The following is a 25,832-nucleotide window of genomic DNA, read 5'->3' as shown; positions in this document are numbered from 1 at the left end:
TTTAGGGCGACGTTATTTCCACCCCTTAAATGACTAAATCCAATCAATTTTCATCAAAAAGACAAAATTGTCCTCTATCTTCAATTGCAATTCAAATTGGTGGTCCCAAATTTATTTACTTTCCTTTTTTTAGTTTTTCTATATATATACGTGTAGGATCTACTTATTATAATTAAGAATGTCATATATATTTAGTTTTTTTTATTGTAAATTTTTCATGTATATTAAAGACACCATGTTTTTTTATTAGATATTACATCAATAAAAATTTATTTTGTCAAAAAGTAAAATTTCCAAGAAATTTAGTTCTTTTCTACATTGTCAATCAAATTTGTGGATAAATTTATGGATAAATTTATGGATAAAGTAATTTCTTTTTGGAAATGCCGGTGAAATGTCATTATTTTAAATTAACAAAAATTAATATCATCTATGAACTATTTATGAAAATATCAAGATACATCATTGTGCATAATGTTTTTAGTGTACTCCTAAATATTCCTCTACATATTACATGCTCTGTATGTACCTTGCTGATAAAATAACAAAAAAAAAAAAAAAAAGGATAAATTCTTTGATATAATAATTAAAAGGGTTAATACTTTGAAAAATTTCAAACCGGTACATATATGACAAATTTATCTCAAACTAATTTTTTTACTATGAAAAATTCCAAACTGGTTCATATGTGACAAATATACCCTATATGACCACAAAAATCCCAAACTTGTACATTTGTGATAAACTTACCCCAAACTAAGTTGTTTAACCTTCAAAAACCCTAAAATGATACATTTGTGATAAATATAAACTCCGTTAAATCGGATTAATACCACAAAAAAACACAAAAATTGTACAATTGTGACATACGAAGAGTAAAATCATAAACCTATACACTAATCAACTATCATGTGTCATCAAACTTAACAATTTAATAATAAAATTTAACGGAAACTAACAAAGGGTAAATTTGTCACAAGTGCACAAGTTTTGGGTAAATTTACCAAAGATGTATCGGTTTAAAGTTTTTAATGATTAAAAAATTAGTTCGAGGTAAATTTATCATATGTGTACTAATTTGGGATTTTTCAATATATTAACCCTAAAGAAAAAGACTTGATATATATTTAAGACGAATGAACTTAATAAAAAGTTCACCAAGAAAGTGAACTTTTGAAATAAGAGGGACAAAAAATAGATAAGTTGTTATAAGATCAATGATGAAAAAGAGAATTTTCAATTTTATACTATTTCAAAGTATGTCACTTTTCCTTATTATTATTGAGATAATTTTACATGGAACACGTAGAACATCGTAAGAATATATGAGTATACACCTTTTTTTAATATGCTAAAAAAATGTGAAATGTTTAATTATGCTAACTTGTTAAATATAAAAAGAAAACATAGAAAACAACAGAGTGGGCCAATCACATTAGACTGCAATTGAAAGATTGAGGTCAGTTTTATCTTTTTAGTGTAAATAGGAGTGAATTTAGTCATTTAGGCCATGTTTGGTAACCATCCAAATAGGGTCAAACTCTTATTCTTTGTTTCCGGGAGTAGTTTGGGAATAGAATTGTATTTAGTAAAAATTTTGTCCCCGAAAACAAATTTGGAGTAGAATCAAGAATAAAAAAAAATTAATTCTTGTTCTGGGAACAAAAAAAAAAAAAAAGAATCAAAAAAGTGGAACCCTTCTCTCTCCTCCTCTATTGCCATTCGCCACTATCCGCCACTGCTCGTTCGCCGCTCACTAGCAACTAGTCCGGCGAGCTCGTCGGAGGCAAGCCCAGCCACCGGGAAAGCTGAGCCTCAACAAGGCAGCTACCGACGAGGTTAGGCCAACAAGGGCCGGTGACACTCCAGTGAAGTCGCCGGCCCTTGTCTAGCCGGTCGCCAGTCCGCCGACCAGCCTAAAGAAGAAGAAGAAGAAGAAGAAGAAGAAGAAGGAGGAAAAAAAAAGGAAAAAAGTATAAAAAAGTATTTAAAAATTAAAATAAATTGATTTGATTCTACGGTACTAAACGCAATTCTATTTCAAAATTAGAAAATTTTGGACAGTTACCAAATAGCTTAAAATGCTTAGAATATGTTCTCGAGAACAGAATAAAAAAAAATCATTTCTGATCAGAATCTACTCCCGAAAACAGAATTGTTACCAAACGCGCCATTAGGAAATGGAAATCGCCACTCATATTCCATCCAAACGTATCCAGCTTTATCCGGTTAAGAGGATATCCACAAATGTCAAGTAAGATAATTTGTCATCATGACTTCTACAGCTTTAGAGAGAGGGGGAGAGTGGGAGAGAGAAAGAGAGAGAGATTGATTCGACATCGCCAAACTCCAAACTTAATTTCGAACTTTCAAAGCAGCACATCACCTTGTAAGAATGCCAATGAACAAAAAACTAAGATTGATACCACAAAAAAGGGAATAAGAACGCTTCAAGTGCCAAAAGTTGGCACAAAGGGACACTTAAGTGCCAAAAGTTACGAAAGGTACACTTAAGCCACATTCGAAAAAACGGATCACTTAAGTGCCACCCACCAAAATCCGGCCAAAAAGGTCGACGTGGCATTTTTCCGACGAATTTCCGCGAAATGAATCCAAAACGACGCCGTTTTGCACGCCGACGTGGCAAATAATGCAAAAACGGCGTCGTTTTGACGTGGTAAAAAAATAATAAAAAAAATTAAATAAATTAAATTTAAAATTAGATTTAGTTAAAATATTAAAAAATAAAAATTTTAAAATTAGATTTAGTTAAAATATTTAAAAAATAATAAATTTAAAATTAAATTTAGTTAAAATATTAAAAAATAATAATTTTAAAATTAAATAATTTAAATAATTAAAAAAATAATTTTCAAATGAGATTTAGTTAAAAATTAAAAAAAAATTAAAATTAAAATTAGTTAAAATTTTTAAAAATAAAATTTATAAAAATAAAAAAATTATTTTAAAATTATTTTTAGTTAAAATATTTTTAAAAATAATTTTTAAAATTAAATTTAGCTAAAATTTAAAAAATAAAATTAAATTTAATTAAAAATTTTTTAAAATTAAAAATTTAAAAAAGGGGGGCGATGGCTAAGGCTCCCTCAACCACCGGCCCCCTTTTTATTAATTTTATTAATTTTATTAATTTTTTAATTTTTAAATTATTATTTTTTAATATTTTAACTAAATCTAATTTAAAATTATTATTTTTTATTTTTAAAAAAATTATTTTAAAATTTTTAATTTTTAATATTTTAACTAAATTAAATTTTAAATTATTTTTTAAAATTTTTAACTAAATCTAATTTTAATTTTTTTTTAATTTTTAATTTTAAAATTATTATTTTTTAATATTTTAACTAAATTTAATTTTAAAATTATTATTTTTTCAATATTTTAACTAAATATAATTTTAAATTAATTATTTTTGAATTATTTTTAAAATTTTTAATTTTTAAGTATTTTAACTAAATTTAATTTTAAAATTATTATTTTATAAATATTCTAACTAAATCTAATTTTAAAATTATCATTTTTTAATATTTTAACTAAATCTAATTTTAAATTTAATTTATTTAATTAATTTATTATTTTTTATCCCATGAGTCCAAAACGACGCCGTTTTTGCATTATTTGGCCTTGTCGCATGCAAAAACGGCGCCGTTTTGGCTTTCTGAACAAAAATGCCACGTCGGCATTTTGGCCGGACACTCAAGATCCATTTTGCTCCGATTTTGGCCACAAAAACTTTTAAAAAAACTTAGCTGACCATCCTCCATCAAATGACGAAGTGACAGTCAATTAAAAACTTTACCCTACCTTTCTTCTTTTTTTCAATTTTTATGTTCCTTTATTGAGAGATAAAATCTCAAGGGGGGCCCACACAATCAATTTTCATGAATATAGTGAAAGAAAAAATAAATTAGATGTCAAAATATAAATAACTACAAGTAAAAAATATTATCACCTATTAAAAAAATTGTTAATGTTGTTATATAGATCTATTAAATTCAAAAGATGAAAAAACACTTGAAATGGTGGCTTCCTTGATTAGTTTCATTTTGCCTCCATTTTTCTTTTCTTTTCTTTTCTTTTCAAGATTTGCATAATTCTTTATTGCAAGCTCAAATTGAGACATAAATCAAAGTAATAATATTCACACGATAAGAAACAAATCTTACACTACTATATACCTTAAAACTTAAGAACTTTTTCAATAATAATTCTAGTTAACATAGCATAATTTTCTCATATATTTGTTTTCAACTTGATGATAGTTTGCTAAACTAATGCACATGAAATTTCTTGTAGAAGAAAACAACATTTGATCACTTGACACAAGGAATTTCATTGATTTTTACACAATTGGTAATTCGGATGAGATGAGTCACCCTAGCTATTTTCAAAATTTGATTTGCAATTAGGAAAGAATAGAGATTTTTCAATCGTTGCTAGTACATGTTATTATTTTATTTGAAATAAAATACCTTGTAAATTGACTTTTTATCTATAGAAAATGATATAGGGTCAACTATGTTAAGATTATGTGAATCTTCTTAATGAGCCAAGTGTTGAAACTATCTTGGGTTAAGTCTATATAAGAATCGATCAAAAGTCATTTTTTGGTTTAGTTTTGACTCATGTGATCATAAGATTGATTTTGTAATGCTTTAGGTCCCAACACATCTTCATCTACAAGATTTGGATCCATGGGACAAATTTTCTTCTTTACAAATTACCAATTGTGTGAAAATCAATGAAATTCCTTGTACCCTCATCCTTGCATATTGTATATGTTAATTCAATAGGTAAATGCTATGACATAAATTTCCAAACGATTCTACATAATTATTTAAAAATAATTTGGAAACACCATGACGTGCGATCTAAATTTATAGGAGAGTCAATGTGTGTCGAGTGGTCAAAGGTTGCTCTCTTTTACAAGAAAGTTCATGTGCATTAGTTTAGCTAATTACTATCAAGATGAAAACAAATACATGAGGAAATTACGTCGTGTTAACGAGAATTATTAGTAAAAAAGCTCTTAAGCTTTAAAGTGCAAAGAAGTGAATTTAGTCATATATTAGTGGAAATAGCGACACCTCATGAAATTTACTCGATACTGGAAGGAGCAAACAGAAAAAGGAATAGTATATGGTCTATGAAGCTCATGGTCCATTTAAGCTGATGCAGTCACATCGATCCGTCGAAAAAGCCGCATAATCATATGATTTTGTACATGATGCAATAACTGGTCCAAATTCAAAACCCCCCCTCGCCGGCCCCGCCGTTTCGTCCTCCATTAGGTTTTATGGTTTTCGGTTTTTGGACAGGTGAGTCAGGTCGCTCCAGTTTCTCTGCATCGCATTTCGGAATTTTGCATCTTTCCGGTCCGGTCACTTTGTGGCTCCCGTTTACGCGCATATCTTCCATCGATTTCTCTTTCGATTGTCCCTTCTTGCTACGACGGTGCTGTGATTGCTCCAGGCGATCATCATCATCATCATCATCATCATCATCATCTCAGCGGCATTCTGTCGACCATGTCGTGTTGAATTTCTTGTGGATGAAGCTTTGGGCGATCCAGGAACGGAAGAATGCTGGGCGTGAGGTGTCTGAGAGCTGGAGAGGTGATGCTTCTCCGACGCAGCCGGGGATTTCGGTCCCACCCTTCCCTTCTCTTCCTCCACCATAGCAATTCTGCCCCCGCCGGCGATCGCTTGCTACTCGCGAGCAGGAGACGGGACGCCATCGGTTCCCGGAGTGCCAAGGGAAGTGGCCTCCACGTTCAGGCCTTCCTTTCTGATCCTCCCTTCCCCAGGCCTTCTCCCGATTCGCTCGTCAGTCCCCCCTTCCTTTCTCTCTTCCATTTGGCTGCTACGCGAGATGAACCGGTTGGTTTGGATCCCTATCATCATGTTTCTGTTTTTGCTTTGAACCCCATCTCCTCCGCAGTTTCCCGTGCTAAGCGGCCGCGCACTATACTCCACGTCGACGTCCGAGCCCGGGAAAGTGTCGACCCCGAACCAGCCGACCCCACCACCCCCGGCCAGTGGTAAAAATGAAAGCCGAGTCGCTGATATGAAAATTCTTCGCACTCTCGCGAGTTACCTGTGGATGAAGGATAACCTCGAGTTCCGGCTGAGGGTTGTGGCTGCCTTGGGTTTCTTAGTCGGCGCCAAGGTAGCTGTTGCCGCCTCCTCCTTTCGCATTTCGATGAGCTTTGGCTTTTCCTTTCCTCACCCGCTTTGCTTGGGTTCCCAGGTCCTCAACGTGCAGGTGCCCTTTCTCTTTAAGCTGGCTGTTGATTGGTTGACCACCTCCTCTGGAAATGCTGCTGCTTTTGCTTCCTTTGCCGCCAATAACTCCACTGCATTGGCTCTCTTTGCCACCCCTGCTTCCGTTTTGGTGGGATACGGTATTGCACGCTGCGGGGCCTCTGCTTTCAACGGTACTACACCCCTTCATTACTTCTTTGGTCCTACTACCCGCACATTTTTACACCCATTCATGTCCTTATCTCTATTCCATGGCGCATCTCACTATAATTGAATGCAGTCTTGTTTCTGCAGAGTTAAGAACTGCTGTCTTTTCTAAAGTCGCATTGAGGACAATCCGATCAGTTTCCAGGAAGGTATGAAGCTTCTTTTATGGTCAATCTGTTTGGAATGTCTCTCGTGTCTGATATTTTTTGCCCCTGCTTTTCCCTGGTCCATCTGTTTGATTCATTTGTGCTACTTCCGTTGTATCCATATTCAATGCTCACCTGGCTTCACATCACCTTTTCTTTTTCTTTTTTTAAATTCATTCTTTTACTTATGAATGATATTTCAATCTTTACAGGTCTTTTCGCATCTTCATGACCTGGACCTCCGATACCACCTCAGGTGTGTATTCTTGGTCTTTATAAAGTTCGTTTCTCGTTTTTCTTTTGCAGGTTTCACTGTCTTATAAAAATTGCAAATATGCCAAAAAATGATATATTGGTCGTTGGATTCTCTTCATAGTTTTTCTGTGAGGTGAGTAACACCTGGTCATGTAGATTGTGTTGAGCAGCAATTGTGAGAGAACTAAGTTGGTTCTCATATAATAGTTTCAGGCTGAAGAATGGTTTTTATGCCTCAACTATCACGCATGAACAACGTTGGTTCATGTTTTTTGAGACTGAAGAATAGCTTCTCCGCTTCATTACTGTAAAGAAGAATGTAATGTATATTAATGTTACTCGACTGAAGATGCTCGTCTCGATGCATATCCACCTCCAGACATCTCTCAATTTCTGTTCTGAAGGCTGTATCTCAATTCTATATGTCATGGACTTCCAATTTCCCTTATGAGATCGTGAGACTTCAAGGAGGTGCTAATGATAGCTCTAAAAAAGTTATCACCGCGACTATATTGTTCAATTCAATGTTCATCAATGTTTTAATAGCCATACTGGACAATACCGAATTGGTCACTAGTACGTGGTTTTACCGATTCAACTAGTTTAACCGGTTAAGCAAGTTGGCTTGGTTTTATTTAAATGAATCAAATAATTTGTTTCTGACAATATAAAAAAGCAACCAGATGATGCTTCTCATGCCCAGCAAATATACAGGGGTGTCTCTATTGTGAAATGAGCTTTCATTTCTGAGCCTTGTCCCTTGGAATCTCACTTGTTTTTTTTTTTCCAAACAGAAAGAAAGATGAGTATAAATATAGGATATGGCCTAATTGTCAAGGAATGTCATCACTTAACTTGGATACTAGTTCAACAGTGCAAGGGTTCGAGTCCCATGCCTGTGGCTGGTAAAATCTATTTTTGTTCAAGATGAGATCAGTTCAAACCAAAACCCATTCACCAGTTGAACCGGTTTTGACCTTCAGCTATAAAGATATGGACTGGACCAGTGGCCTGACCGCCATCTTGTTGAACACAGAAAACCACCAGTCCAGTCCAGTATTAAAAACACTGATGTTCATGACTGTTGCTGATCATTGTTACAACAAAGTATGCATCACATAAGAGCAGCATGGAGGGTTGATCATAGAATTTGCAGTTGTCAATCAAATACATTACTGCTGTTATAAGGTGCCAAAGGGATAAATAAACTCGAAGTAGGGTGGATCATATTATTTGCATTCTGTTGATCATAATAGGGTTGGCCGTTTATGTCATTTTATGGAATCAAGTTATGTAATTTTCCACCTATTTTAATGTGGTCATTGTGTTTCTAGTCGAGAAACAGGTGCGTTGAACAGAATTATTGATCGCGGAAGCCGAGCTATAAACTTTATTCTCTCCTCTATGGTGTTCAATGTTGTGCCCACTATTTTGGAGGTATGACTTAATCCTCGGCTACTTTTGAAAAAGCTGAGTTCATAGAGATATTTGATGCAGTGCCTTTGTGCTACCACTTTTGTGGCACATCATGCACATTTATAATGATCCTTCTTTCTTCATTCCATGCTTTTGAATTGCCATATCTTCTACAGGAATGTCAGTATCATTGAGCAACTTAGTTATGCTTAACACATACTTGTTCAGATATCTATGGTAGCAGGCATTCTTGCATACAAATTTGGAGCACCTTTTGCTTGGATCACATCACTTTCTGTTGCTGCTTATGTTGTCTTCACATTAACAGTGACACAGGTACGAGATTCTTGCAATCTTCAAAGCCCCTCCCTCCCTCCCTCCCTCTCTCTCTCTCGCAATCACGCACAGCCATTTCCTCCTTCAGGGGAGCCATTCTCTTCCATTTCTCTTTAGATGTCATTGTTAGAGATAATATTCAATGATGGTCGTGGAGCTATATTCTTATTATTCTTTTCTGGTTCTCTGTATCTTTCTTCTACTGAGCTTGGGTATGTGCTGGTTTTACAATGTCTTGAAGTTTTGTTCATACACATTTGTCTTTCTCAGTGGAGGACAAAATTTCGGAAAGCCATGAATAAGGCTGACAACGATGCAAATACCAGGGCAATTGATTCACTTATTAATTATGAGGTAGATTTTGATAATAGCCTGCATCTGTATTTTATTGATGTCAACACCCCCTTTGATATCCTTTGATATGGCCTCAATTGACAGCATCCACTTTTGTTTTCTTTTCTCTAGACTGTCAAATATTTCAATAATGAAGCCTATGAAGTTGGGAAGTATGATGAGTTCTTAAAAAGTAAGTCATTTACTTTTTTTTTGGTGAATTTTGTTTGCACTCTATTCATACCAATGCTGCAGGAGCCATGGATATACTGCTAGAAGGAAAACAGACTTAGCAGTGACCCTTTTGGGTTGTCGCCCCTTGGTGCCTCATAGAGAATTTCTCTGTACTTTTCCACCAAAAAGAAAAAAAAAAAGGAAAGAAAGATGTCGAATGCCAACTCTTAATTTTTTCCATCAAACAAATGGTGAAAAATAGTCTGGTTGATATGATAATGTCATGATACTCTTATCATAATAGTGATGAAGCGAGTCCTAAGGTCTTAAATGTTCTTTTAGAAGCAGAGACATGCATGAATTGTGGTAGATTATGTTGTGCTTTGAGCATAGACAAGGCAATAAGAAGAGAGAGGGAGCATATGTTTTGAGTTTTACTTGACTTGGATACTCTTTCCTAAAGTTCCCCTTTGGCATGGGTTTTATTTGGTCATTGGGAGGAGAGAAAGAGGACCAGCTGGGGGACAGGTGGGGGAGGATCAGAAAGGGAATGGGACAGCTCCCATTCAAGTTTTAGTTCACAATGAAGTGTTCTTAAAGTTGCATTGTGAGTAGATAAATAAAGGCTAAGAAAGGATATTGATAGAATCATTGTGCATCTATATATAGCTGCAGTTGGGGGTTTTTTCCTACAGTCGTGTAAAGTCGTTTAAGAATACTTGGTCAGTTCAGCAGAGCCAATCTAAGGACATTCAAGTCTTTTAAATCGAACGCTACAACATGTAGATCATTGAATTCCATTGGAGACATCTAAATTTGTATTAATTTACATTCCCTCATTGATATTGTTGCATATGTGAATTTTCCTAATTCAAATGGATGTGATCTCTAATACTTGGTGGCTTGTAGATGCCTGCCTTTCTTCATTCATTCTTTGATGTCTATAGGAAGAGCAATGGGCCTGCACTCAGTGTATCATATTCTTTTGGTGGCCATTCTTTTTCCACTCTTTAACATTTTCTTCATGTTTATTCTCATTCTTGTTATTTAAAGGGGAAAAAAAAATCTTCATCCTAAATGGCCGTGTATGTTTTGTGTAATGGCTCTTCAGTAGCTCTTCCTCTCATATGGATTGATAGCAGTTACCATCTTAGATGGCTGATAGCAGTTTCTAGTTAGATGGAAATAGAGTTTCTTTTAGAAAAAATCTTCTGGAATACTCCTCATATGGTTATGCTACTTTTAGGATATGAAGCTGCTGCACTAAAAACACAGCGAAGCCTTGCAGTTTTAAACTTTGGGCAAAGTGTAATATTCAGCACAGCTTTGTCAGCTGCAATGGTTTTGTGTTCGCATGGGATAATGGATGGCACGATGACAGTTGGTGATCTGGTAGAACTTTCTTTTTAGATACATTTCGGTTCTTTTAAATTTTTTGTGAAAGGAATAACTACATTATGATGCTCACAAAAACTCATGTTTTGATGATGCAGGTTATGGTTAATGGGCTTCTCTTCCAACTTTCTCTCCCTCTCAATTTTCTCGGTAGCGTGTATCGTGAGACTGTACAGAGCCTTGTTGATATGAAGTCCATGTTTCAGTTGTTGGAGGTAATTTATAATTTTTTCAAGCAAAGTATACCCATTTAGTTAATGATAGTGGATTTTCTAGGATGGCATCTATTTAGTGTTCTCTTTTATGCGTCTAGGGGAATAGAAGTACAGATGTCAGGTACAAGCATGTCTCCTGAGTTTTAATATGAGACACTTGACTTTGCCAATAAGAATCCAAGATTTGTGCAACCAAACCTGACTTACATCAATATGAGACTGATGTTTTTTGTGCTTTTATGAACATGAAGTATATGCATTTGGTTGATGATGTAAAGCTTGCTGGACGGCATCAATGTAGACTGCCTTTCAGGGTTCTGACTTTATCTGGTGCCTGAAGGGATACTTCCCGTCTTTCGTCTTCATAATGGGGTTATGTGGTTTTTATGTCAGGGAAGAACTGGAGAGGTCAATAAAAAATGTCACCGATTGCTTTGTCTAACTTTGAGATTCTTATCCTTACTCCTTTCATTCATTCACTTTTCTCGTCGCAAATGCCAAAGCTCTGATATTTTTCTAAAAAAGTGACTTGACTTGTTAAGGTTAGATTTTTATGGAGTGACTCTAATGTTGAAGTGGCATCTATCTTATCAACCAAAGTGTATATGTATATTTTTTGGTTCAGTCAGAAACAAGAGATTGACTGTTCATTGACTTCAACCTTTGTGCTGGATTGCTGATGATGAAAGTTTCCTCTGACAACAGGAGAGGGCTGACATTAGAGATAAGGAGGATGCAAAGCCCTTGAAATTAAATGGAGGTAGCATTAAGTTTGATAGCGTTCATTTCAGGTAGGAATAAATTTTGTGCGCTCTTGTGAAGGAATTACAGCATTTAGTTGTAATGGTGATGTTGTTGCACTTAATGCTTTATAATCTAGATGATATGCCTTGAATGCTGGGATGTTTGCTTAGGATTGAACCAAGCATACAATCACGCTGGTGGTGGGTGGATGCAAAGAAGCCGTTTGCAGTGAAATTAGAGCTACCAAGTTTTTGTTCTTTTTGGCCAGAATCCACCCAAATGTTAACGAGGTGGAAGATTTGACATGGAAAATGTCTAGTTCAACTGTAACCCGGAATTAATTATTTGGTGAAGTTAAATGAGTTTATTGCTTTGATATTGTGTTATATCATTTCGTTATGAGTACAACCTTTTTTCTGAAAGGAAGGTAAAGCACAGGTATATAAGAAAAAGAAAATAGAGGGAATGTGGTATAAAATGCTTAAAGTAAGATGGACGCGGAAGCTGAATAAGGACCATATCAGGATTGTTATGATTGGTCCAGTAATGACATTCTTCAGCTAGGATTTAACATCTCTACTTTATTGCGTGTATTTTGTATTTCAAGCCATACATTCACATTTTAGTGTCCAGTTTGAGACTTCTTGTGGACTTCATTTGTCGTTGGGTCTATTGCTATCACCTTTTATATTGGCTTATTGACGCATTTTTCTATGGTTTCACTTGCTGTAGTTACCTGGCAGAGCGAAAAATACTTGACGGTGTATCATTTGAAGTTCCTGCTGGAAAGAGCATTGCTGTTGTTGGGACAAGTGGTAGTGGTAAGCATTTGTTGAATCCTTTTGGCCAAGCTAACCTTGCTTATGTGTAAAATTATTGTCGCAGCTGTTTTATGTTGTGTTGTTAACTGTTCAATAATCTTTCGAGTGACTCTGACTCTATTCGCTGAAATTGGAGATATCTTATGTGTTTTTGAAAATTACCAAGACACCCTATGATAGAATCTGTTTGATTCGGGAATTCCTAGAATATAATGAAATGGTTTTAATGTGCACTTTTTCCCCATGTAGTTAAAAAAACTGAATTTGGAAGGCATCACTCTGTGGTATAGTTTGGTTGGCTGTAATAGATTCTGACAGTGTGTCAGAGTAATCTTTTACATGAATGTCCCAGTAATTTTGCCAAAAGTCAGAGTTGTGGAGAAATTTACCCTTACTTCTTTTTGTGTCCATTGTCCCACTTCATTTGATCTGATGGATAAGCTGCTAATGCTGCATGCGTTGGCAAACATTTTGCAGGCAAATCAACCATTCTTAGACTGCTCTTCAGATTTTTTGATGCTCATTCTGGATGCGTAAGAGTCGTTAAATTTTTAAATTGCACTTTATAGAATTTTCATGTGGTGTTTAGCTTTTCATTCTTGCATGTATCAGTCTCACCTTACTACCATTAAGCCATTTTCTATAATAAGAGAAGGAAAGTTAAGTCTATATAGTAGCAGGATGGATGCAGGCTTCCAAATGAAGATTAACTTCATCAATGATGTTGTGCATTCAATTGAATTTATTCAATAGTAGTATTGAGCATTCAATGATGGCACGTGGAAGTAGATGTGGACAAAGTAAGTACCTTAGGAATTTTCATAAATATGCACACGAAATTGTTATATTCTGGCTTATAGTTACATCACCAATCCTTCGATTTGATTGTTTATTGATGTAAACTTGTATGCAAAGGCGTTTGCAAAACTTATGAATCAATGAGAGTGTGTAGGTATGCCTGTCTTAGTTATTTATCAATGTGATGGATCACTAGCTGCTTTGCACAGAAGGGTAGTATAGACTACATATCTGTGCATACCCAATAATAAATTCCACTGCATGTTTTTTACTTGTCGAGAATGGATTAGTAGTTGCTCAAGTCTGTGGTGATATTTGTTTACCTGTTGACAGATAAGGATTGATGGTCAAGACATCCGGGACGTGACGCTAGAAAGTCTACGAAAGTCTCTTGGTGTAGTGCCACAAGATACAGTAAGTTAAAAGACCAAGAAATTGAATTCTTTTAGCTTCTTCACATGTTTTTTGTGTTTTGTTACAGAGCTTGCAAGGTGTTGCTTTTATGAAGTGTGCAATTGACCATTTTTCAGGTACTTTTCAATGATACGATATATCACAACATCCATTATGGATGCCTTTCAGCAACAGAAGAGGAGGTATATGATTAGCTTTGCATTTCTGATCTGTTTTGCACACATAAGAATTTACCAAACATTTTACTTATTTCCGAATTCTCATCTTGACTGCTGATTCTCTAATCAGGTTTATGATGCTGCACGACGTGCAGCTATTCATGACACGATTATGCGATTCCCTGAGAAATATTCAACTGTGGTAGGAGAACGGGGTCTTAAGGTGAGAAGGTCATTCCTTTTGTTGGACCAATTAATTTTTTCTGGGCATACTTTAGACCGTTACTCTGCATTGCCTTTCTGAGTAGGCTTGGAATTGGAGTTATTGGAATTATGGGTCTTCTTGGGCAATCAAGTACTAGTTAGCAAAATATAAACTGTCATTAGTCATTTGGTATCTCATTCTTTGAAGTTCATTCTAGAACATACGGTGCAAGAAGATTTTAAATTAGAAAATGGAAGTCTTGAAACTCTTAAGGTTTGGTGTCGAACTGCCTTTCTAATCAGGCAGTAAGTATGGGAATAGTATCATGCATCTAATATAGAAGCTAAAATACAGTTTTGACCCCAAGTTAATCACAAATTCAACTTTTGTTGCTTATGATTTACTATATATATTGCCCCGTAAAATTTTAAAATGCATACTTTCCTGTACTAGTGAAAAGCCATGCTCATCAAGAGTGTATAGTTCCTATCTTCCCTCTCAGCCTACCTTCCTATTTAAACGAATTCTCAAAATTCTTTTTACCATCTGTAGTTTTATCTATCCATAAGTACAATTTAAAATTTCAAATACCAGTACATTGCATTCCATAGTCTTCGCTCTTGACCGTTCTGTTATTTCCCAAAAATTTCCACAGGACAGTTACTTGAAGTAACTCAAATTCTCAGTTTCCTTAATTTTTCAAAATTTTATTATTGGCAGCTTGTTTCATACTTAATAAGAAGCAGCCAGAACAAAATTTATTTTATGACCAACTTTGAGTAGTAACCACTATAAAGTTTGTGCGCAAGGAGAATAACAACCTTATAATCAGCAATTTGCCACTGTGTAATACTAAGATATCTCCAAAATAATTTCCTTGATTGCATATTATCATTATAAATATAACCCTGATTCGGCTTATGTTCGAATATAAATAATATAATCAATGAAAAGAATGAAAAGGCACTGGTTAACTTTCTTCTCTTGCAATTCTACCCTTGCATTGCCTCGTGTTTTGTTTAGGCAAATATTCAGCAGGATCCATTTTTCTCATTGTTATAATGAGTGAAGAACTTTTGCAGAATCATTCAATGACAAAGCTTAGTATTATCGATTCAAGTTAAGTGATATTGCAACTAATATTTTTAGTGTGTTGCATTTTCAAGTGCCTTAATTAATATCTTAAAACTAGATTCACAGTGTACATGAAACATTTTTATTGACACTCTTTTGTGGGTTAGTCAAGCCTTATTCATGGAACACAGTTTGTGACCAGAAGCGCAGCAACACAATCAAATGGTTGAATAGTCAAAAAGAGAAAGTTCAGAGGAGCTATTAGGAAGTTGGCCCTTGATATTTAACAACTGTCGGGTATATTTCTTAACAGTTTCACTGAATGAAAAAGTATCCTTCGTGGTTTGAGAAAAGCTGTCTTTGTAAAATTAATTCTTTTAAGGACTACCTGGAAAAAATAGTGATTAAACTGTGTTCTTTGGAAATTCAAAGATTTTGAGTAATCAGTGGAGGGCATTATTTTAGCTAACCTTTTGATATCTTAGATAGCAATTTGAGATGTGTGATTCTCGATTACAACTTAAAAAGTGAAAACTGTAAGTGATGAAATGTTGAAGGAACCATAGATAGCAATGTATATTAAGCCTAATAGAAGAGAAATTTTATATCAACATCAATTAGGTTATGCATTCATTTCCTCACTTCAATTGTTCGTAATTCCTTATTTTTATGTGATGTCTTTCAACCATTCCATTATCTATGCATATTTAGTAGTGTTCACATATAAGGTTTTGGAACCATTCTACTGTCCTCTCACGTTTGTCAAGTATGTATCAATAGTGTTTTTAAAGATCTGCATGTGCAGTGGAGTACTCAGATGCAACTTTAAGTTGTCTTGTTCTCCAATAAGATAAATTCTAGGTGGGTAGACAATGCTTTCAGGTAAACTAAATTTATCTGCAATGGCAACAAAATACCTCAGAATTCAAGTTTTTATCGCTTGTTTCCCTTTTGGGGTGATTTTGAATATATAAATTATTGATGTTCTGTTGCTCTTCAGTGGATTTAAACCTATACTTTAACTTGTTTGTGCAGCTGAGTGGTGGTGAAAAGCAGCGGGTCGCACTTGCTCGTGCTTTCCTGAAGGCTCCAACAATTTTGTGAGAAATCTTCTCTCTGTGTTGTTAATTCAAGTTTTCTGTATGGATGATCCTTTTTCTCCCCTGTTTTAACATTGAGAAGGGGGAGCTGATTGTTATGGTTCCATTTTTTAGTAAGGCAGTCAGGCTTCAGACTATATATGTTTGATCCAACCAATTAACAGATGTGTTTCAATTCCTTTATCGTGATTGTCACCTAAACTCTATTATTCCTTGATCCGGCAAATTGTCGCATGGTATCTACAGTTGCTTTTAAGTAATTACATAATGGCATCCCTGTAGTGGTTGTATTGAGTACGTTACAAAATTGGTCCCCATCTTGATTTCCTCCAGATATTTTACTCAACCACTCACAAACTATTTTCATAATATCTTCCCTACCAAACTTCCATTGAAGCTTCACCTGCTATAAAGCTGCAATTAATACTTAATGGTAGCTCCTTATTTGTAGCCAGCCATGTTCGCTTATTCAATAAGTACAATAAAAACTAAGAGCTTATGAGTAAATAATCAAGCCAGCCTTAAATTCACTCCACCTCTTACCCAAAAACTTACTATGCGGGTAAAACCTTCCAGTGCTTTTTCTTGTGATGGAAATTCTTGTCTTCCTTGTTGGAGATAATTGATAATTCTTCATCCTGCTTTGTTTATCAGGCTGTGCGACGAGGCAACTAGTGCGCTTGACAGCACGACAGAAGCAGAAATATTAAATGCATTAAAGTCACTTGCTAACAATAGAACTGCAATATTCATCGCTCACCGGCTTACAACAGCAATGCAATGTGACGAGGTAGCTATTGTCTGTTGTGCACATAGAAAGTTCCATCTGATAACTCTTACCCTCTTCTGCTAATTACTTTCATGTCCATGCTAGCTTATAAGTAGAGCTTTACTCTCAATGTTTGGTTCCAGATTGTAGTTCTAGAAGATGGGAAGGTTGTCGAACAGGGAAGACATGAAGATCTTTTGTCGAAAGCTGGAAGATACGCTCAACTATGGGGGCAGCAAAACAACACGATAGATGCAATTGATGCAGCTATCAAATTGGAGTAAGGTACTTTTCAGGGGCCACCCATTCGTTTATCTTTTGCTGGAAGTCCCAGGGGGTTGGCAATGGCATCCATTAAAACGAGTTTTCATCAGCAGTGCCTATTACATTAAATTGGAGTCATGTAAATGTTGAGCTGCTGGGTCTTGGTTCGGCCATGGGCATCTGGCTTGGCTGTAATGGCATCACTGCAGTGATACGGGTTTTGTTCAGTGGCCTGCTTTGTGAAAATATGGGGAAACTACAATCATGACAAGTTCTCTCTCAAGTTTTCAGCATAAGTTTGGCAAAGTATGGGCACCTGATATTCGTCTTTCCATTATACTATAGTTTCGGTCAAATTGCACAGTCGATGCAAGTAGAAACTCTTTTGTTGGGATTTATGTCAGACGCACGATTTTGTCTGTTTGTACTATCTCGTGCATCAAAGATTTTTTCCTGTGTGGACGAGATTGTATTCTCGAAGTTGATGCTTCCTTTACTTGCTGAAGCTCTTTTTAGTTGGACATGGGATCAATTGTGACATGCAACACTTCTGCTTTTTCTGGAAGGCATTGTTGATTCAGGGAAACTGAGATTTACCTATACAATAAGGAAGTCTGGAAGAAAAGCCCTTCATAGTTACATCAGGAGTCGAAATCTTGTGAATTTTCATAATTTATATGAGCAAGGCATTGTTGATTCAGGGAAACTGAGATTTACCTATACAATAAGGAAGTCTGGAAGAAAAGCCCTTCATGTACATCAGGCGAAATCTTGTGAATTTTCATAATTTATATGAGCAAACATGATTCATAATTAATATAATTATATATTGTCACTCTATAGTTAATGTGCATTGAACTACAAGTGTATTTAAACAGAAAAACGAACGAACAATCCTTTAACACCGTGTTTTTGCTATCTTGATATGAAAACTTAATAATTTATTCATTATACTATATATATTCTAAATTTTATAACATGCTAAACAACCTTGCAATTCGGGTATGACCATATTTTGAAAGTTAGCTCGAAAGAGTGAAACTTATCAATATTTGATTGTTGACATACATAAAAATATTAAAAACTTGGGCTGGTTTTGAATATGAGTTTGGGTTTTGGCTTTAGTTTGAGAGTTCATGTGGAAGTTATATCTTTTGGAAATATTATGATTCTTTATGCCTAAAAAGAAATCGTGGAAAAAATTACATTAATAAAGTACAAAATAACACAAAGATTCTAATTCATTTTTTCAATAAAATATCAATGGTTGTAAAACGAAAGATTGAGAGAATTCTGGAATATTTTACAATTTCTTTAAATTCAAGTTTGGAAGATGAGATACTTGTTGATTAGGTGTCAATCATCTATCCTAAATTATGTCTATCCATATGCATGAATGTTTCATGCATTTTTTTTTCTTAGCCAAAATTATTTACTATGGCCATTATGTTAAGAAGTTTTCCGTGTGGAAAGGGGCTCAGAGCAGTGTGAAAGTCCATGGCAGAAAGCCCATGAGATCGGCAACGAGCCCTGTGGACTGCCCCAACTTCCGCCGGCGGAGGGAGGGGAGAGAATGCGAAAAAGAAAGAGTGATAAACCCATTATTGTCTGGCCAGTGGACTGCCCCAACTGACTAATTGTAAGTTCAAATCCTAGGTGAAGAGAATCGTTAGTTATCGCTTTTCCGACTTAACGACCCATCTCCTTCTCTTTAGTTCTAAATTAGTAAAACCGTGGGACATCCAAAGTGGAAAGTTGAAGCTGGCTTTTTTTTATTCTTTGGTATAGGTGAACTTGATTTGTTCGATTTTTAGGGAGAAGAAGGGTCCATTGGTATTCAATGGGAAAATTGGAGTAGTATCTTCATTGGCTGGAAAGAATTTATCTTTACTAGCGTCATTTGGAGGAGAAATAAGAAAAGGGTTACTGTTTAGGAAGGATAGATAAGTTTAGTCCGATGGTTAAAGCTCTGCCAACTTCTTGTAGACTAAATTCTCTTCATTTTAGGTTTTGTGCTGTCTTTTTTAAGTGGAATGGAAGAAATTTTCTATGCCGCTAGTGGCGATGAAAAACTTGGTAACTAACAAGGAAGATAGGAAAGGAAGATCTCCACTCATTTCATTCATTTAATGCCTTTTGTCATTTAACTAATTTTAAAAACAAAAAAGAATAGAAACGCGTTTGGTTGCGTTTCATTCTTTTTTGTTTTTGTTTCCGTAACGAAATAGGAACAAAAAAGAAACAACAAATTGTTGTTTCTTGTTCAAACAAAAATGAAGAAACACTTATGTACGGATTTTTCTCTTCTCTTTCTCTCTCTTCTTCTTTCTTCTTCTTCTTTCTTTCTTTTTCTTCTTTTTCTTTCGCGGCAGGCCACGACCGCCGTCGAGGGCCGGCAACGCCGTCGGGTCGGCGACCTCGCCGAGCCTCGTCCCCTACTATAAAAAATGAAAAAAATAAAAAATAAAATAAAAATATTAAAAAATTAAAAGAAACAAAAAAAAGAATACAATTTAACCAAACGTGTTTCTACATTTTTTATTCCGGAACAACGTTACCAAACGATAAAAAGAATCGTCAATTTCTTAAATTCTTATGACTCTCAAAAACATTTCAACAAGTTATGAATAAAATCACACTTTGACAATAAAATGTGAGGGTCATATAAGTGCTTTCCAATGAAACCCAAGTTGTCCAAATTGGACCGCTGAATCTTAAATTATCACATCTTTTGATTACAGTGATTCAATCGTGAGGTGTCGAAAATATTTTTGACTTTATCCAATCCCACAACAAACGAAGGGGGAAAGCTTGCTTGCTATAGCCCTGTGGTGGGTTTGAGAAGGGTAGGCTCACAGTTTCACTCGGCAGAAAAACAATTAGTAATGCGTTAGCGCCCGACAACCTATGGGCTTTAAAGGGGTAGGGGAACCAAAGAAAATAAAGAGGATGGCTCCTTCATGCATGCTTCTGAACTCGCCACTTAGCCAGAAGCAATGGAGGAGGCTAGCATAATGGTATAATTGAGTATCAAACGCCAGCATGCAAAAGTTGATGAAGACAAAGTAAGTGATGTTACTGGATTGTCAGACATATCCACGAAAAATTGTTGTACAGCGGCTTATAGCCATGTATCACCGATCTTTGGAATAGATGGATTATTCATTTAATTTTGTATGCAAACGATGAGGTATATGGCATTTTTTATGAATTAATGAGAGTATATAAGTAGGCTTGATTTTTGTTACTTCACTTGTTGCTTTGCCCATACACATCAGGATATGTCCAGCCCTTAAATTGGACTGCATGCTTGTTGAGAATGGATTAGTAATTGCTGATGTTCTCAAGGATCGATGGTCAAGACATCCGGGATGTATGACGCCTACATTTACCTCTATTTTTTTAGTTATCGGTCAATTTATAAATTGTATGTATCAACGTTCATTGGTTCACCACATTATAATCGTACACTTTAGAATTATCTAAAGAAATGATACGTGTATATTATATAGGTGTATGTAAATGGCACTTGTTTAGTTATGCTAATGGCATTCACCGTTAAATGCAAGTCAATGCTAAATTTTGAAGTTTCTTTCTATCCTATACTCGGTACTACTTAGGTAGTTGCATAATCATAAACCATTTCATTTGAACCTGCATCATCATGAAGTGGGAAGCAGAAGATAAGGCATCTGAGAAGTAGCTTCTTTTAGTTGTTGACAGGCTAATAATCAGCATCATTCAAGGTATTCAAGAGCAAAGATCCAGGTGGGCGGAACGGGCCCAAAGCAAAGTGTTGGGTGTGATGTGCATGACATCTTTTCCTCGGCCACCCAAAATGAAGGAAAAGAGACAAAATGGGCTTTTTGGGTGTCCCATGTCAGACAGCCCGGGTCATTAGAAAGATCCGAAACTCCTGCCTACTACTAACTGCTGCCTGGGTTTTGGTAAGTCTTGCTTGTCGGTGGCGTTGAAGCTTTTTGGACAGAGAGAGTTGATGACAGGGAGTTGACGACTGGTGGAGGGAGCGAGTGAACCGAATCCCGGACGGACCGGAAAATGAGCTGACCCGACTGTCTTCGTCTTCCCCACACCCCCCAACCCGATAACCCTCCTCCGATCGATGAAAATCGATCGAGAAGATGGCTTATCGGAGGAGGCAGCAGCAGGAGCAGCAGCAGCAGCAGCAGCAATCGGAGAAGCCGTTCGCCGAGTTTGATTCCTACGCAGCTCCTGCCTCCTCCTCCTCCTCCTCCTCCTCATCGTCGTCGTCTTCGCTGGCCGCCAAAGCCATCAGAGCATCCTCCGCCCACGCCCAATCTTCCCTCTCCTCTGCTTATTACACTTACCCTCCCCCTTCCTCCAAGGTCCCCCCCTTTGACGTTTCCCTTCCCTATTTCTTCTCCTCTCTTGGTTCGTTCGCCTTGATTCCTTGCCTCGCGGGTGCAGGATGATGATATTGATGAGGCTCCGCCGCCGCCTATCGACCCCCCCGCCGCCGCCGCCGCCGCCGCCGCCAAAGCTCCCGAGGAGCCGAAACAGGGATTCTGGGGAGCTCTTGCTAGGAAAGCCAAATCCATTCTCGACGATCCTGCGGATCCCCCTTCTTCCCCGCATGGGCCAATAGCGGACCAGGTTATTATTCCCATTCCACGGAGATTATCCACTGCGTTCCCAAATTCATTGGTATGCTAGCAGCAGCTTCTTCCTCTTTTACCGCTTTGGTGTGTGGTGTCTGCAGCTCCCCACTCCATCTCCTCCTCCGCCCAAGAGCCGGCCGAAACAAGAAAGCCCTCCTGCGTTCCAGAAAGGAATCGGTGCCATTGCTTCCTCTCTTAATTATATTGGCAATGCGATGGAGGTAATCTTCTCTCTCCACTCTGCGTGTTTCTTAGGACGCCCACGCGAAAATTCAGGGTTCCAAAGTGGATACTGCCCCTTTTGGAAACACCACAGCGTCGCCTCTACTGCCGAGATCTAATAACCTAATGTCCTAGTCTCAAGATGCACAACCACGTCTTTCTTCATCCGACAATGGATGGACGACTCTCCAGCATTTGACTCTCTCTTCTTATTATTATTCAACTCCCGTGCTTTAATCTTAGTAGAAGTTTCAGCTTATGCGTGACGGGATAGTTTGAGTATTTTAATGCTAAACCATGCATTCATTTACCAGTTTAAGCATTTAGAGCATCGCAATGTCCCATATCGATCAACGTAAAATGCTGAACTATGCAAAAAGACAATTAAATCTCACCTGGATAGAGAATTTTTCAAAACAAAATCTAGATTCCAGCTCTTAGTATGCTCAGTTACACATTGCATGAGCGACTGAGTTTTGCTCTCTCAAAATCCATGAAAATGAGTTGGTAATGACTGAATCCACCAGTCAATGTAATGTTGGTGTTGCTGTATCGGATGCCATTGAACAGATTTCTGCAAAGTCTTTTGTGCAAAATTAAGTAGTATGTAGTTGCTAATTCTTCTGAGAAATCGGCTGGAAGAGAAGGCTTTGAATGTTCAAAGTTGAATTTGGTTTAGGCTTCCAAATCAAGTAACTACTAGTACTTGTTTCTAGGGATTCTGTTCCTATATCTTTGGAGGAGAAATCTAATAGCAGTGGTTCAGTAAAAAAATCTTTCTGTGAAGATGTTTTACAATAGCAAAAGTCATACCCGTACCTTGTTTGCAAGATTGAGAGATGATAAGAGTCATTCTCATTGCCTCGAGCGCATTTTTGGCTGTTGAAATTTAGTTTAAGCCTACAACCCAAAGAGTTACACTTTTCTCCAGCTCTTTTACTCGCTTTATGATCGGGGTTCGGAAGGCGCAATATATCAAGTGGCACATAATGTACTAATAAGTTTTTGCTCAATGGCATGAATAAGTAGTTATTTCGGCCCCAGTACATGTTTACGTTATCATGTTTTCACTTTTATTTCTCCTGAGGCTGCGTTTTTTCTTTTCAGGAAGGTATTAATATCGTGGAAAATCGTGCAGCCAACATCATTCAAGAAACACGCAAGCATGTAAAGAAAAGACCTAGCAGATTGGAGGAACAGAACAAGGGATTGAACCAGCATAATCCATTGCAACAACCCCAAACCCAATCACAGATGCAATCAGAGCAGGAAATTCAATTGAAGGCTTCTCGCGACGTAAGGTGGCAACTGTCTATCACTGGTTATGATGGATTGTCTTTGTTTCCTAAGCTTTGTGTAGCCTTTGACATTTTAGTCACTGCACGAAATTCTTTTGAAGGGATATGGATCATCTATATGTTTCAGGATGGAAGATGCTTCATGCATTTGAAGTCTTCTCATCCTAATTTGCATACACAGTATGAAATGAACAAGCAAACAATTGCAAAGAGCAGCATTTGTTATGTAAAGGAGTACATGAATGTGAAAATCAAGATTGTAGGTTTACTTAACCTTGTCCACTTGTGCCAGAAGATGTACATAGTCTATCTTAAAGCATCCCAGGCTCTTATTGTGCTATCGGGAGAACTAGCAGCAAACTTGGGTATAAGTGAGGAAGAAGTAGACAGAAGAGCCTGAACAATCTCTAGCATATATTTGGACTATATGCTGATTTGATGCATATCAAGTGTAATAGCATAAAAGGATTCGTGGGGCCATCCACTTGCGGGAAAAAGCTTAGTTTGTTGTTTTTATGGCTGCTGTTGCATTGGATATATCATAGTCTGTCATTAATTTGTGAGATAAAACATTGTCTTTCATGGACAAATGACAGGTTGCAATGGCCATGGCTGCCAAGGCAAAGCTTCTTCTTCGGGAGCTGAAAACCGTCAAAGCAGATTTCGCTTTTGCAAAGGAGCGATGTGCTCAGCTAGAAGAAGAAAATAAAATGCTTCGGGAAACTCGTGGAAGAGGTGAAAGCCCAGAAGATGATGATTTGGTACGATTATGGGGATAATCTCTATTTGAATGTCATTATGTCGATTTTTTTTTAGTCAACAGCGATGTTTTCCCTACCTTAGTGGGCTCATACTCAATGCCTTTTTGCCTCCAGTTTCTAACACTTGGGGGTGGAAAAATATGTTTCTCCAGATGCTTTTCTATTTTTTTACCAATTTACGCAGGCATAGTTTGATATATGCTCTCTTGTCACACTGAGATGGGAACATAACTATTAATAAGAGATCGCTGGGCCAATTTTTTCTGGAAAATTAATTACCAATTGCCATCGCATGTGTTTTTATTCTGGAAGGAAATTTTGAGATGGCCGGTTCGTATCTCATCAAAAGGTGATTGAGATGCTGAGCATGATTTTCATCCGACCACCATTCCATTACCAACCCCAGCCGTATTTACAATGTTGATGATTGTTTAGTCTGTGTATCTCTCTTAACCAAGAGGGTGTGGAGAAACTGTAAAGGATCCATTTATCTAACAGTAATCAGGGGAAGAAGGCTTTCTTTAGTTGTTGTTTACCGATGTCTGGTCCAATTTCACATGTTTGTAATTTTTATTCACCGTTTGACCTGGATGATGTTTATTGCAATCCCCCTCATCTGGATTAAAGGTCCATTATATGTCCATTTCAGGTGCGACTTCAACTTGAGACACTTTTGGCAGAGAAAGCTCGGCTGGCACATGAGAACTCAGTATATGCGCGTGAGAATCGTTTCTTGAGGGAAATTGTAGAGTACCACCAGCTCACCATGCAGGATGTGATATACTTGGATGAGAATGCAGAAGAAGTCAATGAAGTTTACCCTTTGAAAGTGCCTCTGGTCTCTAATTTACCTGCCGGTGCTGCTTCTGTGCCTCTCAACTCACTGTCTTCGGCCTCTCCTAAGGGTGCTCATAGCACGAACCAGGAAGGGACATGGACTTCTCACCCCTCACTATTACCAGAACCTGTGGAGCCTGTTGGACGGGCTGGTGATGAAAGGTGGAAGTAGATCACAAGACTACTTTTGAAAGAGCAAATTGTATGGAACGGTGGATAATTTTAACAAAGATGTCATGACTCTTCTCCTCTTATCTTGTTGTGCTTCTTTGCCTTTGCTCTTAGACAATCTACAGGGGCTGTATGTTTACTGGCAGATGATTTTGTCTTGAAGGAATAGAATGTTTAGTTACTCTCAGAAGAACTGGATTTTATCTGAACATCATCATGTGTTCAATTACTTTGGCGTGTCTTTGCATATTTTTTCTAGATTTATGATGGGCAGCATGCTCTGTACGGAGCCCCGATTATGTGGGACTAGCAAGATATTTCTATTTTGTTTTACTTTTTTATAAGCGTGTCATTTAGGACAGATTTCAGTGCTATCTCCTTACAATAGATATTCGTACGTCCTCAAAAAATGAACTGGTCTTTTAAGAAGATGAGTCTGATATAAGACTTTGTGTCATAATAGGTATCCTTACATTATCTGCACTCACGGCGAGCAAAGATACAGCGATGGTGGGCGTACGAGGGGAACGGTGAATGAGCGACGGGGACAGCCAGTCATCTGGGAGTCGAGTGTTGAACCGCGATGGACCTCCCAGCTCTATTTTGACCACTCCATTGCAACGTCGTTTTTTGATCGAATGGGTGTATTGGATTGAGCAATAATATTTACACTACTCAACCTCGTTGGATTGAGTGTTGTCGTTTGGCACGTTCACACGGCCTAGATTTTTAAAAACATATGCCAACTCATTTTAAAATTTTAATTATAAAAACCATATAATCATTTTGACTCGA

The 25,832-nt window shown here is 36.8% G+C and overlaps 2 protein-coding genes across 5 annotated transcripts; both read left to right on the top strand.

Moving 5' to 3' along the window:
* Positions 1-5,186: 5,186 nt before the first annotated feature.
* LOC104434148 (ABC transporter B family member 25, mitochondrial) lies at positions 5,187-17,694 on the top strand. Of its 4 annotated transcripts, none has more exons than XM_010047136.3 (21): positions 5,187-5,339; positions 5,579-5,846; positions 5,962-6,189; positions 6,271-6,457; positions 6,579-6,640; positions 6,850-6,893; positions 8,227-8,329; positions 8,537-8,644; positions 8,915-8,998; positions 9,110-9,170; positions 10,398-10,543; positions 10,645-10,761; positions 11,467-11,552; positions 12,238-12,326; positions 12,804-12,859; positions 13,458-13,538; positions 13,655-13,720; positions 13,827-13,919; positions 16,011-16,075; positions 16,730-16,865; positions 16,988-17,694. In XM_010047136.3, the coding sequence occupies exons 2-21, from the start codon at positions 5,604-5,606 to the stop codon at positions 17,126-17,128; spliced, it is 2,196 nt and encodes a 731-aa protein (XP_010045438.1). In that variant the 5' UTR covers positions 5,187-5,339; positions 5,579-5,603; the 3' UTR covers positions 17,129-17,694. The 4 variants fall into 4 exon arrangements, with proteins under 4 accessions (XP_010045438.1, XP_018724858.1, XP_010045439.3 ...); XM_018869313.2 differs by having other exon boundaries at positions 5,206-5,339; positions 5,494-5,846; XM_010047137.3 differs by lacking the exon at positions 5,187-5,339 and having other exon boundaries at positions 5,346-5,846; positions 16,988-17,129; positions 17,222-17,694.
* A 3,359-nt stretch (positions 17,695-21,053) lies between these two features.
* Positions 21,054-25,266, top strand: LOC104434147 (histone-lysine N-methyltransferase SETD1A). The gene is made up of 6 exons (XM_010047132.3): positions 21,054-21,475; positions 21,558-21,743; positions 21,850-21,969; positions 23,078-23,266; positions 23,865-24,029; positions 24,679-25,266. The coding sequence occupies exons 1-6, from the start codon at positions 21,251-21,253 to the stop codon at positions 25,036-25,038; spliced, it is 1,245 nt and encodes a 414-aa protein (XP_010045434.2). The 5' UTR covers positions 21,054-21,250; the 3' UTR covers positions 25,039-25,266.
* The last annotated feature ends 566 nt before the right edge of the window (positions 25,267-25,832 follow it).

This window comes from Eucalyptus grandis, chromosome 2 (assembly GCF_016545825.1).
Source record: "Eucalyptus grandis isolate ANBG69807.140 chromosome 2, ASM1654582v1, whole genome shotgun sequence".
Taxonomy (NCBI): domain Eukaryota; kingdom Viridiplantae; phylum Streptophyta; class Magnoliopsida; order Myrtales; family Myrtaceae; genus Eucalyptus; species Eucalyptus grandis.
This window is presented reverse-complemented; position numbering and strand designations above follow the sequence as displayed.